Below are 20,407 nucleotides of genomic sequence, written 5' to 3' on the forward strand. Positions count from 1 at the left end.
GGATTCTTTACCACTGGACCACCAGGGAAGTCCCAGTAATGTATTCTTAACTGTAATTACTTTTATCTGACCATCAGCTTGGGAGACTCCTAAGAAGTTACTATTTCAGGTCTTGCATCAATAGCTCTCAGAAGTCATGTGAGTAAAACATCTGCCTCCCAACTCCGTAGGAAAGAGGTGAGAAGTAAATGGTTAATTTCTCCTGCTCCAAAAGGCTTTGGAAGACGCATTTTTTTTTTTTGGAAGACGCATTTTTATAGTCAAGTCCATCAGGTATTTACAGAGCACCTACTATATTATATTAACTGCCAGGCACTTTGCTAAACACATTGACTGTGTCTCGCCATTAGCTCCCTCCGACACAATTATTATCCTCATTTAACAGGAGAGGGAACTCGGGTAGAAAGAGGTTCCATGTCTCTACCTACTCAAGTGAAAACGTTGGGGTATTAGTTTCTCAGGCTGCTGTGACAAATTACCACCAGCTTGGAGGCTTAAGACAACAGAAATGTATTATTCTCTCACAGTTCTGTAAAGTAGAAGTCCAAAATCAAGGTGTTGGCAGGGCCATGCTCCATCTGAAGCTTCTAGGGAAGAACCCTCCTGGCCTTTTGCCAGCTCCTCGTAACCCGAGGCATTCCTTGGCTTGAGGCAACACAACTCCAACCTCTGCCTCTTATTTATTTATAGACTTAAACATTATAGTTTAAGTCTATAAATAGTAACTACAATAACTATAGTTACTCACAAACAACTTGGCATTAATCCTTGATGTGTGGATTTCATATAATAGTGTGCGTTGAAAAGTTCAAAGTCCTCCTTGAGCGTAGAGACTTGTGGGTTATCACTAGAAATGGCGCTTTAGTTTACTTGGTTTCTATGGAACTCCTTTTGAGAGCTCTACAGAAGGGAGCCTCCCCTTTGCAGCTCCAAAAAAGGATATTCTTCTGTGGGGGTAGAAATCACCTGGTCAAGATCTCTTTCAGAGGTTCCCACCCAGGCTGCACATTAAATCTCCTGGGAGCTTCTTCAAAAGACAGATGCCTTAGCCCCCCGCCCCAGGGCAAGTGAATCTGAATCTCAGCAACAGAGCCCAGGCATCTATACCTGCCCCTCTTGTTATACAGCCACCTTCTCTGTGTGTCTCTGTCTGCTCTTCATATAAAGACACCAGTCATACTGGATTTGCAGCCACCCTAATCCGGTATGACCTTATCTTAACTAATTACATCTCCAAAGATCGCATTTCCAATTAAGGTCACATTCTGAGGTTCCTAATGGACATGAACTTTTGGGGAACACTCTGCGACGCAGGATGCATCTTCAGGGTGAGAAATCTCTTTGCAACCCAGGACTGTTGGATTTGGACTTGGCAGTGTGACTCCGGAGCCCACATCCTGAACCACTGTGCTCATTTTGACCTCTGGGGGACCACACTGCATACACTGACATACACTAGGTGACATCAGAGCGTGACCTGGCTCCTGTCCTGAGGAGCTGAGGGTCTACTGAATGCAAACAAGACAATGAAAACGCACATCACTGAAGTATCTGTGTGAACGTCTGGATGCCATGGAAACTTAACCAGGAAAGTGACAGATGAGGGCTGGGCGACCTTGAGCACAGGCAGCATCTGGGCAGGTTGGGGGAGAGACCTGAGCTAAGGCAGAGGCAACCTAGAACAGTGTGTTTGAAAGAGGAGGGCCACAGGAGATGGGGGTGGAGTAAGAGATTAGAGATGCGTTTTAGAGATGCTTCAAAGACAAAGGGAAGGACTTAGATTTCATTTGGAAGGAAAGAAACAACTTTAATAGGGACCAAAATGATAAAAATTGGTCTAAAAGACTCCTCTGGCAGAGGTGGGCAGGGCGAGCGTAGAGCCTCGAAAAACTGAGTGTTGAAACTTCGTGACAGAACAGGCTTGCGTGCGTGGGTACCAACCTGCAGAGGCATCACGTTTACATCTCTTCTGTGGCATTTTAACAATTTGCCTCAGAAAATAAACCAACGATGTAGATGCTCGCCATACTTTCATCCCCCACTAGGAGGACCCCCCTTACTACCAACCCCCCAACACTCACACACACAGCAGCTTCCCTCCCAACACCCACTTGCACCCAAGCCAAGAGCTGAGTGAAGAGAAAGGTGAGAGAAAGAGAAATTAAAATGCCTGCAGGAACAGCCAGAAAAGGCAGCCAAGACATAAATTACCTTTGCACCGCTCACAACAGGCTCCCCTCTGCTTGATGGCCAGGGCACAGTCTCTCGACAGCACTGGGCACTTCTCTCTCTTACAGGTCACTTCCTTGTTCTAGGCAAAAAGGACAAGAAACATTTGAAATCAACTTCAAAACAGAATCCCCAGAATCCTACCACACGGCTGAGGTTTTCCTAGCTTCCCTCTTCCAATCTTGCCTTCATCTTGGCGAGAAAACTCTGTGATAGCAAATGAGATTTTGCTCTTTCTGGAACAAAAATATCCTTCCAGGAATAGATTGAGATTAGGGGCAGATGAAAGGGGATGAAAAGTCCCTTCTTTACCAGCCAATTTAACCTAGATAACCGAACTCCGAGAGAGAGAGAGGCTTTCTCCCGCCCTGCTCTAAGGTTTCTTTTTAGTACACACTATAGAAATGATAATATTTGTGTAAATCATATTTTGCCCATTGGGCTACCTGGGCTAGGACTGCATCGTGAGAACAAAAATATTTGCACACAGCCGTCCAACAATCCTTAATAGTAGAGTGCATTAAAATGCAGCAATCTAAAGTTCCAACTCAAATAATGACAAAGTTGAGTATTGAATCGGCTCAGTAAGAGAAAAGATAATATTCCCTATGCCAAGCAGAGACACAGGAGTCAGTGTTTTATAGCTGTGGGACAGCTGCATTATATTAGCACTTATGCTAATGACAGTGTGGTGAGCATTTGCATCTTTGGTTTTATCCTGAAAAGTTAGCTATTAAAATGACTTCAAGAAGATCCAAATACGATGCATATACCTGTTTGGAGAACAGGATGCACATGAACCAAAAATACTATGTCACAACACTTCAACGAGATTGGAGCTGTAACAAGGTTCTAGTAAATGCTAAGTGCTGTGGCTTTCATTCCTATTAAAATGCTGTGAGATAAGTATTATCACTATCTCTTGTTTATAAGCAGGAAAACTGCTGTTCAGAGAAGGTCTATGACTTTTTCAAGATCATACAGCTTTGCAGTGGCAGAGGTGGATTTCAATATTGAGCTCACAAATGTGTACAATGCCCACGCCCTACCCTGAGTTAAGGCTGGGATGGCCACATTCATTGCCTGATTTAGGGACAGATCAGAGAGGAGCAACTGACCAGCCCTCTGACCTCGAGATGAATTCAGAACCCTCCTGGAATATGTGCAGGAGAAATCCTGACTCAGCCCTGACAGTGACCTTGGGAAGATTCACAAGTGTAACCAGTATGCTTCAATGTCAAGAATAAGGAAGATCTCCCCACTTCTATTCAAGCACCAAGGAGGGGTGTGAGGAGGTGAGGGGTGTGAGAGTGTTTAAGTGTGTGTGTGTGTGTGTGTGTGTATGTGTGTGTGTGTTGGGGACCTGGGGTCCAAGCTGAGCCCATACACCAAATTCTAGCTCTAAAGCAGTTCTCAGATAAAACATGTCACCTTCTGTGCTGCCCTCTAATTCCCTAGGAGTTGCAGAGCCCCTCAAGATGTTCCCAGGGGCTAAAATGATTCTAAAATGAGTCCAAATTGTCATCTCCTCCCTTTTTGAATGAGCAGAACCTCCGAGAGTCCCAGAACCTCACTCCCTCCAACTCACCAATCACTCCTCCCCCAGAGTAAGGTATATGGAGCCTGGGCACAGGTGAGCCTCACCATTCCAACAGCTCTATTTCTACACAGTCTTGTTGTCTCACTGCGCTGATGGCTTTTCAAGGCCACTGAAGCATGGGAATAATGAGCCCACCCCGATCGGTGCTGCTCAAATGCCCCCACATAGAAAATGGCCATCATTACCGAGGCCAATGTGGTAAACACACTGATGGGGCCGTCCCAACACCTGCCTGGCCACTCAAAGAGCGAGCATCAGTTCTCAGCACTGTACCCACTCCTGCAGGGCTGGTGTGCAGACCTTCTGTTTCTTCGTTTATTGGTTATTGGTGTCTGATTGTAAGGTGTGGCTGACCTGAGTAATCCAGTCTCCTTTTCTTTCCCCCTTTTTGGTGTGTGTTACGTGATAAAGGTTCTCATAGGGCTAGCAGTGATCCTCACCCTTGCCTGCTAATCAGAACCCGTGTGCAGTTCTTAACAAAGCCTGGCACTGTCTCCCATTCCCTGAAGCTCAGATCTGATTTATCTCAGGACCAGGCTCCCCAGGTAATTCCAGTGTGCAGCCCAGGCTGAGAACCACCACTGTGCGGGGAGCGTTCTTAGTACCAGCGGGGCTGAGGTGGGCTCGGGAGCTGTCCACAGTCCCGGAGTGAACGGCTGCCTGCAACATGAACCCAGGTATCCTGGCTCCAAGCCCTGCGACTCTCCTTCCCTCACCCTCTCTTCTTCATAATAATGGTGGCATCATGACTCACTGTAAGTCATGGCCCTTTGAGTTATGTTCATATTTTCTTCTTAAATACAAACATAATACATAGTTATGGTCACAATTCAAATTAAAGAGGTACATCCTTAAAAATTAATAGTGCCCTTTTGCCACCACCAAAGTAATCTAGAACAACGATCAGGTGTCTATGCTGCTTGGCATTATGAGCAGTGACTTAGCTTTGCAAAGTGCAGTTACTCAAAGCCATAGTTTGATACCAGCTGCCCCACCCAGGGCATTACCTCAGAGCATCTGTTACCTCGGCTTTATGCATTCAGCAAAGCTGGCTGCAGCCTTAAGGAAAAGCTACCCCCCAACCCCCAAGTGCATCTCCTCTCTGAAAGGAAGACTCCTCAGACACAAGGAAGTAAAAACTCTAACAGTAGTCAGAGTGGGTGTAAAGTCAAAGTTTGTGGTCTAATGTATAGGAAGACACACAGTCTCTTACATATAGGAATTCTTTGCTAAATTAGAAACCTAGCAGCCAATCAAAATCCATAGCAAGATCCCAAGATCCATAATAAATAGCTCGTAATTATAGTTCAGCAGAAAATTTATTTCAACCAGATGACTTGGTAGATTCACTTCTGGAATTTTTTGTGTACACACACACACACACACACACACACACACTCGCACAGAGAGAAATAAACCTAAACCTTAGCTGTAGGTTTAGTGAGGTTTTTTTCCCCCTTCTGATAACACTTGGAGTTTTTTTATATCTACCAAGGGTCACGCTGGTACAGAGCTGCCAGACCTGATCATTTCCCAGCTGCCTGGGTGCATGGATATAGAGCACAAGCTCAGAGTCCCCGGCCCTCAAAGAAAGAAAGAAAAACTGCAGAGAATCGCTGTTGAGAGGCTGATTCCTCCATCTTCTTAATTGAGCCTAGCAGCTACCGAGTAAATTCAAGCACAGGTTAATTAAGATCACTCGCTTTGCTTTCCCTGATTTTGTCAAGAGACAAAAACACTAGTCTTCAAGCCAGCAGCTCTGGTGAGAAGGGGCACACGCAAAGCCGTGTCTTCAGGACTCCCTCTCCACTGGCCACCTCATCCCCACGTGCACCAAGTGTCCTCTGCTCTTACTCAAGGTCTTGGCTCATTTGGTTCACGTTTTCATTCACAAAACGTTTTCTGACACTGACTCACACTTACTGAACACTTTCTATGTATCAGGCTCTGTGCTAAGAATAGTATATGCATTATTTCACAAAAAAATTCCACATCATCCCCATTTTACAGATGAGGAACCAACATTAGTAAACTTGCCCAGGTCACACAAGAGGAAGATCTGGAATACAAATAGAGGTCCGACTCCAAAGGCACGTGCTTAAATGCTGCACTTTGCTACTTCCCAGCATGCAGGATACACACAAGAACTAAAGAATGTCATAGTCCTAAGGCCCCAGGAGAGATTAATACCTTCCAGGTGGTTCCAGGTGGTGAAATGAGCTCTCTAACAAGAGCTGAATAGCTCCAAAGAGCTGTGTCATCACCAACCACGGGAAGGTCTACAAACACCAGCTGTTTTCTGGTAACAAGGAAAGATGCACTATTTTGTATATTGATAGGTATCTATGCCTATCACACCTCTGACAGCCAGACTCACATCCCCAAGCAAATTTTCCCCAAGATTCCAACCTGAGTTTGAGTCTCCCCAAATCTAAGCCACAGAAATGGTGGTAAAAATGCTCTGGAGGAAAATGTCAGAACATTCTTAAAAACCAACCTAGCCAGTGCCTACGAGTAATAAACGCCATCACATTTTTCATTCTCAGTCTCCGTCTCTCCATGTTTACCACTTTCTAGGGTCAGCCAGCCTGTGATTTACCTGTTGTCAAAGGCATCTGTTTGCACTATTGCCTCCTTTCAGAAAGACCAAATATATCAAAATTCAAAACACAGCCTCTGGGGGCACATGAAATGAAGTGCCAACAAACAAAAAGAAAAGAGGGGCATAGGGAGTAATAAAGAAAAAAACTTACATAGCTGGCAACAAAGCTCTATAGGGACGGGAGCCAAACCACAGCTCCGGCGCAGCCAAGTTCAAACAGGATTCCAGCAGCCAGCTTGCTGTATCTAAGGTCTGCCACTAGATGGCAGCACAGAGTCCCCTGGGCTTAGGAAATGTGCCAAGAGACCCGCCAGTGCCTCCTGAGCATTTTTCAGTGTCTGGCATGGAGGGAAATGATCTCTCGCTGATTTGGCGGCGCGGAGCGCGGGGAGGAGGGGGGCAGCTGGTTAGAGAAGATAGCAAATCGCCATTCTGAGATTTTCCGGTTTGCTTTTCTCAACGAGAAAAAAAAAAAAGGTTTTTGAGATGTTTTTGTTTTATTTCAAGCCAGTGTCTTGAAGATATTTTTTTTTTCTAAGATTCTTCCAGGCGCAATCCTATTATGGACTATGGAAAGTATTACCTGACCTTTCATTTATATTTAAGCATAATAATAAAATAAAAAATCTGGAGAGGACAACACAGCAGCTGATATGATGAGAGTGATCAGGGAGAAACTTCGGCTGGCAGATGCGGTATTTCTAGACTATGAAACAGCAACACAAATCTCTCGAAATAAGGAAAATGAAAATACCTGGTGCCTTGCCTGCTGATCCTCCATGTGATTAGCCATATTAGGAAGGTGGCAGACCACATGAGTCTCTTCCTCTAGAAGATGGTGTTATTTTCCTTCCATCCTTGGCTTTTATGAAAGCAAAGCCTGCCTTGGAGGCAAATAGCGGTCATTTGGCGAACTTGCAAATTCTAAGTGCCAAATCCTTTTTCAGAAAATCAAGAAGGCCGTGAAGTTGTAATATTTTTTTCTGCCCCAAATGAACAACAAAATATGTCAATAAAGCACATGGGCCAGGTGATATCATTAGAGAGGATAAAGAGGTAGAAGTGACTCTCTTTCCTAAATTAAAAACCCTCCAGACTACCCTGCCTTGCTGCATATATGCACACACCCCTGTGTCATTTCCTCACTGTAGTCTTTTTTAGGGAGGGGCCCTATAGGCGGATTCCCCTATCAAAATGCAAATATCCATGGGGCTGGACTCATAGTAATTTTGAATAAGGCGTTCCCTCTGTCATCAGCTACTGTCAGGGGATGGATGCCCAGCACAGTGACTCGGAGAAGTAAAGGAGTGGAAGTTCTAAAGCAGCTGAACCAAAGGCTTGGCCCATGTGCCATTGCACCCAGTGCTGTGTGAACAGGAAAGAAACCACGCAGCAAGCTTCCTGTCTATGGTCTAGAAATGTACACGAGCTTAGAGGGGACAAGACATCAGACGTTAGCAGATCACACAAACACTGCTGTGTAACTTCTGGCACCAAGTGAGAACTACAGAAAAAAATTCCACCTTGACTCAAAAGCTACCGTGGTCAGTGAGCGCAAATAGGACACTAAGACCCTTAGTCAAATTCTCTTTATTACAGAATTTGTTTGAAGTGCCCACACGGTAGTGTTTCACTATTTGAGAGTCTCAAAATTGCTCACAGAGGAATACAGATGTTTTGCGTCAAGTTTCCCAAGGAGGAAGGTGATCCAACATCAGCGCATGTATTCTCCTTGGAATTCCCGGTCTCCCCACACATGTAGTCAAAGAGGTCAACTTTTCCTTGAAGTGCTCCATTGTAACCCAATTCCAGGCCCAAAAGAGCCGAAAAAGGAACTTTATGGTACTTTCGAACACCAGTCACAATTTCTCCTAGGCAATATTATAAAATGTCTCATAAACAGAAGAATAATACTTCATGTTTACATAGCACTTTTCTTCTAAAGAGCTCTGCAGACATTATTTCATTAATCCTCACAGGTTTCCTAAGATTTGCAGTCGGAGGAATGGCACACAATGAAGTTAAGTGTCTCAGGTCCCTCAGAGCTAGCTAGCAATGAACTTGGGAAGAGAACCTGGTCCCCAGACCTGGATTAAGAGGATAGCCAGGGAGGTTAGTTGCTAAAACACAGCATTAAAATTTATGGGTGCATCATATTAAAATTAGGTTAGCTCCTACATAACCGTTGAGAGTTCAGGACTAGATTAGTATGTAGTTGAGCGAGTCTGGAAATTTTCTGGAAAGACAGGCCACCTGGGGCGGACATGTGAGGTCTCCCGCCATGTTCCCTGCCCTGTTAGAAGGTAACCTGTGAAAGATGCCACAGAAGGGATGGGCCAAAACTCCAATAAACAGCTCTAACTGCAAAACGTTACAGTTCTAGAATGCAGAGATGTAGACAAAAACTGAAAGAAAAGATCCAGAGGGGGCAGGCTTCATTGATGTCACCGGTTTTGAGAATCCAAAAAGTAAAGTGATTCCCTCTCTGGAACTTGTGGTCCGGGGAAATCCTTTGCAAGGGAGCATGAGCCTCAGAAAGGAGACAACACAAGTTTGTACGTGCTCCAGCTGGTCTCCTCTGGACAAAATCTGTTCTTAATCTCTTAGAAAATAATCATGGGGCGGGGGGCTGGGAGGGGGTGGGGAGAGACTGAGATAGCTCAGTGGTTGCCAATGGCAGTAGTAAATGTGATTGATGATTTATTATTTTAATTAAGCTTTGACTTGCTTCTTCTTTGTTACTGACAGTACAATCTGGGCCATGTCTCTCAGCTCAACGAAAGTTTAAAAAACACTAACAAAACCATTTCTACAGCGAAGAAAGTGCGTTTGATAGGAAAATAACCCATATTTCCCAGGTGAGATCTCTTCTCTTCCCCAACTAAGTGAGGTCAGTACAAGAGGTGGGAGGCATCTGAGGTCAGTAGAGGTGGGAGGCATCTGAGGTCAGTAGAGGTGGGAGGTGTCAATGGCCCTTGCTTTTACTTTATTATTTGCTGTAAAGAGTCATGTATTTTAATGAAATTGAGAGGAAACATAGCCTTTTTTATTTATACAGGTATCTACCATTTCTGATGTTTTACATTACTTCCTGTAAAATACAAGCTTCCCTCTCATTATTTCCCTACAGCTTAAAGAAATTTCTTTAGCATTTCCTGTAATACAGGTCTGCGGCAATGAAGTCTCTTATGTTTCTGTTTATTTTAAAATATCTTTGGTCGATGGCCCTTGCTTTTAATGTAAAGTAACATTTCCAGATCTTTCTGAACCACTTCCCCAATCGCCACCACTTTTGCAAATCCCTGCAATAACCAAAGTCACAGGGCTGATCCATCTCTAACCAAACAATGAAGTGGCAATAATAGTTTTCCAGGCAGGTTGCTGAACAATTCAGAATAATAGCACCTGACATTTATGGAAAATCTATTATTTGCCAGACTGTGCTGAACACGTTTTGTGTATTATGTCCTTTTTAACCTTCACAACAAACCTGAGGAACGCACTGATTTACCCCTATTTTATGGGTAGAACTGAGACTCAGAGATTAAATGGCTTACCCAGCTTCACCACGGCAGAGATTCAAACCCAGGAATCGCTGATATCACAATCGGTGATTTCATCACTATGGCATACTGCTTGGTATAGAGGCTAAGATGAGCCATCTCTTCCTTGCAGCCAAGAAATTTAAATGTTTGCCTCTGTTAAGCACTCTTCATTTTCAGACCATTATAAACCTTAGTTTGTGATTTCATTTTGAACACAAGAGTAAAAATAGTGCCTTTGAGGAAAGACAGATGATGTCTCTGACTTAAAAACTCAAAACAAGTCTCAGTCTCTGAGTGCCCTGTCATTTGCTAGACAGACCAGAGCCTGGACCAAAAGCCTCCAAGTCCTCAGGTTTCTCCCTTGAATTGAGCCGGGGCGGGGGCGAGGGGTACTCTCCCAGGAGGCTGGCAGCATCCCACAGCCACACTTTTGGAGTCTTTATGTGAAAGCATCTTGCAAAACATCGCACAATTCATCACACTCCATCTGGGAGTGTTATTCTTTCTTCCCCCAGTCTAGGCTCGGCGAGTCTTTACCCCAGAGACCTGGACCCTGGCAAACGTGGCCTCCCCTGGCCCAGCTAATGGTGCAAACTCTGAACAAAGCTGCCCTTGAAGCCCAGCCATTTAAAAGACTTTATGAAGCCCACTGGGGCCCCCCAATTATTTTGCAACAAGTCATATCCCATGAAGAAATTCACTTCTCTGCAACACAGAGGGAGATTAAAGAAAAAGGCAGGGGGGGAGTGCAAGGGGTTAGAGAAAAGAAGTAAGACCCCCTGTTGCTCTGTCTGGCCAGAATCGTGTCTTTTAGTACCCGTATCCTCTACCAAGGCGATGTTCTCATGATATATGGCCCTAATATGTCACTAAATGACAGTGTTCTCCTGATACTGTACCTTGAAAATATGACACGTGCCAGCAGAAGCAACGGGGGATTAATAAGGAGGCCCTTTTTTATATTTAACTTACCTAACATTTCAATTATTTTTTAACAGACTTTAGTTTGTTGGAGGGATTGTTTGGGGGTCCTAAGCCATTTAAAGATTTAGGTCTGGCTTTTTTTCTTTGGCCTTTTCAAGGAACTCTCAGAACAAAGGAACACAGGCCATTAGACTGTCCCGGCTACTCAAGTACAGCTCTGATTTAAAACAGGGCAGAGTGTCAAACAGCTCCTCATTCTGTTTAATCATATTTTGAAATAGAACCAAAACATTAGCGAAGGCAGAACACAAAAGAAATAACCACCAAATAAAAATAGTAGCCCAAAGAAAGTAGCACTGCCTGGTTTTTATTACACCGTACATCGTATAAGCAAGGGATCTGCTGGCACCACTACATTAATGTAACTGCAATGGACTGAACACAGAGCAGCCAGTGACTGAGTGCAGGGGATCCCGTCGCAGATGCAGCTCTGTGACATCACTCAGGCTCCCAGAAGCCGGCTGGAAAATCAGAGGGTAGACTGTGTCCCCTTCTGCCAGGGGACGGGAGCCAGGTATGTGAACTGAGGAGTGAATGTCAGCAGCCTTCCTGCATGTGATCCACATTCCCGAGTCTACCCTTTTCTCCTCCCAGTCAAAAGGGACTCACACAGCTGGGATGGGGAATGGAGCCAGGGCTGCAGAGAAAACATCCACAGACTCCCGCACGGGAAGAAGATATGAACCCAGGGTGAAGGGGAGCACAGGCTGAAAAGTAATACAGCCTCGTGTGCAAGTGGCCCAGCTACCTCTCCCAAGACCGTTGATTATTTTACACTACGGGCACCCTTCAGCACATGACAAGTAATGAATCAGCTTTTTCCTCTGCCCCAGAAGAAAACAAAAAAGGGAGGTGGGGTGAAAATCTGTGAATATTTTTATGCCTTTCTGGTGCGTTCTTTAGAACTAGCAAGAAGAGGATGGGGGTCTGACCCCAACCACCAGCGGGATCGACATCAGAGGGCATTAGCCAGGCTTCCCAGTCTCCGGGACAGCACAGAGGCTGCTGGCCAGGTTGGCAGGGGCATCAGAGGAAGCAAGGAATGAGGGTTAAGGAGTTAAAAATAACAATAACATTGGAGTCACTTCCATAGGAAAGGTCGTGATATGGTGGTTAAGGAAGGCTACCTGGAGATGTTATTTCGGCAGCCCCTTTTCTGACTCATCACAATATAACAAGCAGGGCTCCCCAGCTATCCAAAGAAGCTGTGAACTCAATGGACCCTTTTAATTGTACACACAGATGATTCTCTGGCAATGAAGAGCGAACACATCCAAAACACAGAAACCGAATGTCTTACATCCCATTTGTGTCCTGCCAGGGTGATTGGTGGTGACAAAGCACTTCCTAAGACCAGCCTTGGAGGGCTGTCGCCCTCTCGCCAGTAGGTGTCTCCTCCCTGCGCCTTCCACCCACAGTGGGTGGGACTCACCAGGTCCTCAAAGACCCCCTCATTCCTGTGGGTCAACAGCAAGATACTGAGCAGATTTTGCACAGAAGAGAACAGAAAAATTTTTCACGGGTTGCCCATGAAAGCCTGCACACTGGTGGGAGCTACAAAAATACCTGATCTTGACAAGTGAATGGAGCTGACATCACAGGGAATAGGCAGGGCAAAGGAACGGCTCGCAGCCCATCTGTCATCTTGACAAAGTAACTTTCTGGTCACTAGTGAGACACTTTTAAAGACATCTGTACAATTGACCCCGACCACCAGCAATCACAGAGGCTTTCAAAGGGACCCCTGGGATGGCAGACTTTAGGGCTGGTTCCTGCTGTCCTGCCTACTGATAACGGTAAGGGCTGTCTGATGCATCAGGTGATGGAAACATCCCTGCTCCTGGGCTGTATTCACACTGGTACTGACGGCAGAGCGTGGCCGCTTAGCCTGACGAATGTCAGGCAGGGGAGCAAGGGGGCAGGCGTCCTCTGGCCAGATGGAAGTTCACAGAACTGAAAAAGCCAGCCTCAGACAGCATCCCCCATAGGAAGGCAAGCCTGTGAGGAGCTAGGGTTGGTCTGACTCATTCACCAGGGCCATTAACAGCATGTTCTCTTCACCAAGTCTTCCCCAAGGGCCACATGCAGATGTCAGAAAGAACTGGAGAAGCCACAGATTTATTTCATAGGTTTAGAATGTAATTTTAATCCACTAGCTTCCACATTCAAACTCATTAATCAACAAATGCCAATTTTGCATGTCATCCTTTTCTGATTAAGGTGTTATAAAGGAATGAAAATGACCGGTCACCCATAAAACACCATTAACATAAACTTGTTGCTAAAGGGATTCACAACATGTGCCCCATTTTAAAAAAGCAATGCTTGGCCATGATTATTACCCTTCGTCATTGCTTTTTTTAAAGGGTTTCATCATAGGACAGTTTCTCTGAAGCTTTAACATCTAAAATAAGACAAAAATATCAACAGAACACAAATGGTCTTTAAAAATGTGACATCTTGGCTACGAACTTGGATTTTTCTGTAGGTTAAACCTTTGCACCACAAAATTCAAATCTATCTGAATAAAAATCCATGGATCTGTTTAACAAATATTGTTGAGCCCCTGCCATGGGCCAGGCACTGTGCCAGGTTTGTGCTGAGAACAGAACATATGAATCAGATCCACCCTCTGCCCTAGAAGAGCTTCCAGTCCAAGAGGGAGAGGGGCCAGAGCATAAACACGGCAAAAGCACCTCACATGCTGCAACGTGAGTGGATGCAGTCCTAGTCATGAGTTCAGAGGAGGCGAAGGTCTGTTTCAACCAAATTCCACAGCCATAAACTCCCAGAGATCATTCAAATCCTCCTGTTCTTCAGACACTAGGTGGGCCACTGAATGAGCCTCAGAAAAGTTTTGGCATACAGTTCTCTCACTGAGACAGAATTAGACCTACCTATGTCAGACCCTTGGGATTTGACAGCCCTCAGAAGGGATCTCCTTCAGTGATGCCATCCTAGTGCCCTCCAAGGTAGGTGCAGTGACATGACTGGGCATTGCCTACAGTAGAGCAGCCTGTCTTATGCATATTGTGGGAAATACTTTGTGCCACTTTTTGCTTGCTCTACGAAATTGTAATATTTAACACACTTTGCTACTCTTTCTTCCATAATATGTTTTAGGTAAAGTGTAAAATACCAGCATACTGAATTTTAATTTACATTACAAAACCAATCTTCATTATGCTACCAAGTGTGAGCAGTAATATCTACTTTTAAAACCAGTTTTCCATAGGACACATTTTATTTTATAATTATTATTGCGTATTATATACTTTACTACAATTTTATTTGGTTCATTGGAGATAGCTTTTCATCTTTGTCAGTGTATCTGTACAATTTCCCCACCATCCGACTTAATATGCAAAGTAACGTGAGCCATGAAAATGGCAAGTCTTCATTACAGAAAAAGCAGCGTTTAGAGTAGAAAGGCAAATTCATAATTTATTTTCGAGGAAGAGAATTAGATTTTCAAATTATAGAATCAAAACATTACACGCCATTAATTAATTGAATTCATTACTTAAAAACTAATTGATTCAATTAAACTGAATCTTAAAATTAAATTAAATTAAACACGGCATATACTCAGTCATCCAACTGATACAGGTACGCACTGGAAGGACCCAGCACTGTCCCAGGCCCTGGGATACAGCATGAACGGGAGAGTCTACATCCTCACAGAGCTGACATTCTAGTCGGGAGGCCTTCAAGAAACAAAGACACACGTGACACAGTGGCCACTGATGAGGGCTTTGGAGAAAAGGAAGCAGGACAAAGGAACTGAATGATAGGGTGTGTACTATTGGGGAACAGTGGTCAGAACAAAGGCCCTCTAATAAGGAAACATTTCCTCAGAGGCCAGAGTGAAGAAATGAGAATGTGTAAATATATTGAACAAGTGTGTTCCGGGGACAGGAAAGAGCAGACGCCCTTGTTGAGAAGGTGCCGGGGATCATGCCGGAGTAGCAGACCAGGAGGGGAAGATGCTTTGGGGGGTGGGGCCAGAGACAGCATCAGAAGCCAGATCCGGCAGGGCCTTGTAGTTAGACTTCAGACTGTATGCCAAGTCAGCTGAGAAGCCACTGCGGGATGTTTTGTAAATAAGCGAAAAAATGGGATGTATAGTTTTCTGTGGCCACTGCTTGATAAGACATTGTCCAGAGGCAAAAGTGATCATGGAGATAGTTAGATATTATCAGATATATTTTCAAGGTTTTGCCATCAAGATTTGCTAGTAGATAGAATATAGGATGTAAGAGAAAGAGGAGTCCAGGACATCATGGTTGATGGCCTAAGAGAATGGAGCAGTGCAGCTGACATTGCTGGCTGGGGGAAAAGAGATTTGGAGGAGGGGTGGAAAATGAGATCTCAGTTTGGGCCATTTTAAGTTTGAGATGCTTGGAGGTGCCAAGTAGACATTTGAATTTACGAGTCTGCACTTGAAGGGTAAGGGAACTGGGAACATAAATGTGGGAACTTTCAGCATATATGTATTTTTTAAGCCATGAATCTGTATAAAAATCACCTAGGGAAGGAGTGTAAATAGAGAAACGTCTTGATCGAATGAATCCTGGGGTCCTCCAATATTTAAAGTTCAAAAAGATAAGGAAGACCCAGCATAAAAAGGTCTAAAAAAGAGTAGCCAAATAAACAAAATTCTTATAAACCCAACATTCAAGTGCTGAGAGATCTCTATATGTGTAAGTCCTTATACACACCCACACCCACCCACAGGCACAAATGCCCACAACTGTACACGATCGCTGGCTGAGATTATTACATTAACCCAGTGACCACCAGAGGTCACCTTCTCTCAGCACCTGCCACTGTGTCAGATACCTACAGACCGAGATGCTTCGGGACAGCTATCGCTGTCCACCATTTAAGGCTCACAAGAGATGCTGTCTTGGCTACTGCTGGCCACTCTTTACCCCCAGTGCTAATAACCACCATGCCTGCCAAGCTACATCTCCAAGGGAACAGACTCAAGTTTAGGAAAATGCTGACTGCCTAGAATATCTAAGAATGCCAAGGAAAAGTTCTAGGACCCGCGTCCTAAGGGAGCTTGGACCTACCAGAGACCAGTGACCAAATGGTAGATGAGTGTTAAAGGTGGGTGTGGGAGTGAGAGAACATTAAACACCTAGGAGTAAAAAAAGAAAAGGAAGAGGCAAATCCCTCATTTTAAGTTTTCTTCTCAGTTGTACTAAGATCTAAAGCCAAAACCCTGGAATGAACAGAGTCCATGGTACGACCCTGCTTTCAATTTCTGATCCTAACAAACGTGGCTCCAAGCTAGGAGTGTGATCTCATTTACAGCAGGGTAACTAGGATTTAGAGATCTAGGGAAGAGGCCTGCGGTCACAGGCAGGCACTGGCCAAGAAGCAGGGAAGCCAAGACCCCACAACCACCTTGGGGCTCACTCTGAAAGTGCACGAGAGGCAGTGAGCTGCGAGCGGAGAAGCTGGAACTGAGGCTATGTTGCAAATTTGGGGTTTGTACTCCTGTCTGTCCTTTCAACATCGTATTTATTCCCATAAATACGTACTTGAAGGCCGTTAAAGTTCCCCCCGGGCATTCTCTCCACCAGGCTAAATGCTATCAGCACGCCATCATTAGTGAAAAATATTTACTAAACCCCTACCTGGGTGCTTGGCACTGCTCTAGCTAGTGCTTTAGCTATTCCCAGCAATCCTTTTCTCCACCGCTTGGTCATTATCACAAATGGTCCTCCTCTGGCCTCCACAGAGTTCCCCACTGGACTGTCCATCCCTCAAATGTCTGGCCCACATGGGGTGTGTAGGAAGAACCACCACCCCACTGTAATTGTTTGTGCATTTCATTATCAGGCTGGGACCAAGAATGAAAAACTGAAACTGAGAAAAACAAGACACAAAACTTGGGGAGTGGTGACATCATGGAAACGCCAAGATAATAACAGAGAAAGAAAATAACATGGTAAAAAATAATAAAGATGGAAATGATAAAGGTGGAACCCTGGAACAATGGAATGCCAGGCTAATTTAAAAACAAAAGGAACTTTTTTTAAAAAGGATTCTCATTAAAAGTATGGAAAATCGTTTAGCAACGTGACCAGAATTACGTGAAGGCACCATGAATCAGAACCTTGTCAGCTTGACTTTATACTCTCCTGATCGGGGAAAGGAAAGTGTGGGCAGAAACTGGGGGGGGGGGGGGCATCAAGAGAACAGAAAGAACTAACATTTCCTCCCAGAATGAATCCATTCTGGATGAGGAAGGGGCCTGCTGGGCGGAAGTTACCAGCAGAAGGAAACAGCTACTGTTATAGAGGTTTGGGAACGAAAGGGGTTGGGATGGGGCGTATCTCTAAATCCAGCTTCACCTGGCCCTCAGCTCTTCATTGCTTGCCTCTGGCTCCTCCAGATGCTACTGGATCCCAGCAAGTCTGTCATAAAACCCTGGCTGTTCTGTCAAATTGCTACATCTAGTTGGCTCATGCTGGAGAAGCAACAAACATACGTCATATCAGCTTCACCCTGCAGCTGCTGTCCATCACAGAAAGACCACAGGAAACGGAGTGTATCCCTGTGGGAATCCATCTCATGGAAAGGCTAGTCCCAACCTAGAGGGTCAGCCTGTCCCACCCAAAGGCGCCAGTCAGGACTCTACTTCACTGGACCACAAGGACTGTTAAAAACATAATCCCCAGGGAAGTTATTTGCTAGGTCTCTCTCACTCACCCCCTTGGGGTGCTTTCTCAACACTTGTAGTCAGAAAACATTCTCTGAGCGATAACTCAGTGGAGTCTACCCAGGATGGGTCAGCATTCCCGTACTTGAATTGTAGTCCCAACTCTCACTGATTAGCAGTGTGAGCTTTGTCTTACTTTGCTTTTCCGAGCCTTAATTATATCGACTGTGAAACAGGTTTCTTGAGACGGCTTTCTCTCCCTCACAGAGTGGCTTTGAGGAAGATAAAGGTCAGGCTACCCCCAATTTAAGAACATGGTGTTGATTCGTAAAATAGTTATTGAGACTTACCACATGCGAGGTGCTCTTCGAGATGCTTTGAGTGATGGTGAGAAGAATCAGACACTATTTCTACCCCGAAGAAGCCTAAAGTCTAGTAGGGAGACAGTCATGTAAATAATTAATGAAACTTCAGGGTAGGCAGGAGTAAGGGTTATAATATGAGAAATCAACACGAGGCTTCTAAGAAACAAGTGACTAATTCTGATCAAGTGACTAGGGGAGGCTTGATAGAGGAGAGGACACAAAGAGAAAAAGTAGCACTTCAATAAAGGTAGCTAATGTACAAGATAACTGCGTGAAAGGTCCACAAAAATAGTGTTACATAAATGAGAGTTGACCTATGGATAAGTTTGGTACCAATAACAGAATTTCAAATGTACCTGACCACTAGTGAACAAGTTGCTTCATTGGGGAATTTACCTATATTTATGGTTATATTCATATATCCTTCTCTTTCCACTAACCTCAGTTGGGAAGAGTTTTTCAAATACTGGCTCCTGCATGGAGTCGCTGGAAGAGTTTATTAAATATGGAGATTCTCAGGTTTCTGCCAGATCTACTGAATCAGAATCTCTGGAGTAGAACCTCAGAATCTGCATTTTTAACAAGCTCCCTGGGGGGTTCCTGTGCACATTAAAAAAAAGAGAGAGTCAGGCTTCCCTGGCGGAGCAGTGGCTGAGAGTCCGCCTGCCGATGAAGGGGACACGGGTTCGTGACCCGGTCTGGGAAGATCCCTCATGCCGCGGAGAGGCTGGGCCCGTGAGCCATGGCTGCTGAGCCTGCGTGTCCGGAGCCTGTGCTCCGCAACGGGAGAGGCCACAACAGTGAGAGGCCCGCGTACCGCAAAAAAAAAAAAAAAAAAAAAAAGAGAGAGTCACCTCTGCTGGTGCAAGAATTCTTACCACTGACTTGTTAATGACCTGCAACTGTGTGAGAGAAGACACATCATCAGACTGAAGTGGGTGGGTGAGAAGGGAGGAGGACGGAGAGGCTGGCAGTGATGGGAACTCAACTGTGTGTCCCTTGTCACCAGTGCTCAAAGCTCTACTATAAGGGTCTCCCCCAACATGTACACAACCTCTGGTTCAATCACATTTTCACACTTTCATTTGAGACTCTCTAATGAGAAAAAGTCAGTTGCAAGCTAAATCCATGATCCAAACTTCATATTAAATACCTACATATACAATGCACGTATATACGTGTATATATACACATACACCATCCAGCACAGTCAAGGAATAATAATTTGTTCTGATTAATCAGATACTCCAACCAAGAGTTAATATCTATGGCCTGCATGAGTTCATCAATTTTCAAAGAACTCGAAAGCGATAACTTCAAAACTATCTGGAACATAATTTAATCTCTTTTTGTTCATGTAAAAAAGAGCTTTTTCCAATCTCACAGTGCCTCGGGCCACTATTAACATAAATGCTCAATACATGTGTGCTGAGTTTAATAGCCATCAATCATTTTCCTACTTCAGTCGGTCCTGCAACTCGGTTCCCACGTTTCCTGCAGGGCACCCACCACGTGCCCCCTTCACTGACCAAGGTGAATACCGCTTCCCTCCCTTCCCCCTCCCCACGCCACCATCAGAGGGTCCTGAGGATGTGTAGAGGAGCCCACTAATTCAGAGCTGGGGGCTCAGCGATTAAGAGGTGTTACGTTTTCCTATATCACCACATTTTATTTTTAGTTTGTGAACCCAGTATCAATTCACCCTGAATTTAAAGGCCCCCTCATTAAGATACATTGCAACAACCTGCCAGGAGAACTATGTCCAGTGAAAAATTCTCCAGGTGCTCAAAGTACATCTTAGGTTGTACCACAAGAAATTGCTGTTTTAATAGTTCAACGCCAAATATCCAAAATTTCATATACTTCAATCTAATGCCAAAATCTGGGAGCTCTACATTTCTGTAACTTGGCCAACTGGTGTGTAAAATACTTTAAGCAAATGTCTCTTTGCCCTTGCCTGGTGTATGGCTTACACGAAACAGAAAAAAAAAAAAAAAATCACATTTTTTAATAAATCCCAACTAGTTCCCTACATGCACACAGGCAATCACAAGGGAAAGGAAGCCACTGTTGTCTGGTACATGCACATCCCAGAGGAAAAAAAGAAACGCCAGTTCTTCCCACAGAAGCCACCCCGGAACTAACTGATGACGCTCACTGAAAAAGCAGACTTACGTCCCCTTCCCTGCCATCCAGCTACTCCCCAGATTCAGGCTGAGTCACCTCTCAGGGGAAACGAATTCCCATCTGGGTGCTCACCTATCGTGCTCATGAGACTGCAAGTTGACCTCTGGTGGGTCCCGATGGGTCCTGGAACCACTGTTTCACATGTGCTTAAAAACAGGAAATCACTGCATCTCAATTCTTACAGGCCGGTTTCCCTCAAGGAACATAAACCCAGGTACG

General features: G+C 44.7%; 1 protein-coding gene across 3 annotated transcripts in view; it reads right to left on the reverse strand.

Moving 5' to 3' along the window:
* BMPER (BMP binding endothelial regulator) overlaps nt 1–20,407 on the reverse strand; it is a 269,975-nt gene that overhangs the window by 236,851 nt on the left and 12,717 nt on the right. For all 3 annotated transcript variants that reach the window (XM_032644100.1, XM_032644099.1, XM_032644101.1), the window contains exon 3: nt 2,212–2,311. In XM_032644100.1, the coding sequence (XP_032499991.1) occupies nt 2,212–2,311 (100 nt within the window). The remainder of the gene's footprint in view (nt 1–2,211; nt 2,312–20,407) is intronic.

Source organism: Phocoena sinus, chromosome 9, assembly GCF_008692025.1.
Source record: "Phocoena sinus isolate mPhoSin1 chromosome 9, mPhoSin1.pri, whole genome shotgun sequence".
Lineage (NCBI taxonomy): Eukaryota > Metazoa > Chordata > Mammalia > Artiodactyla > Phocoenidae > Phocoena > Phocoena sinus.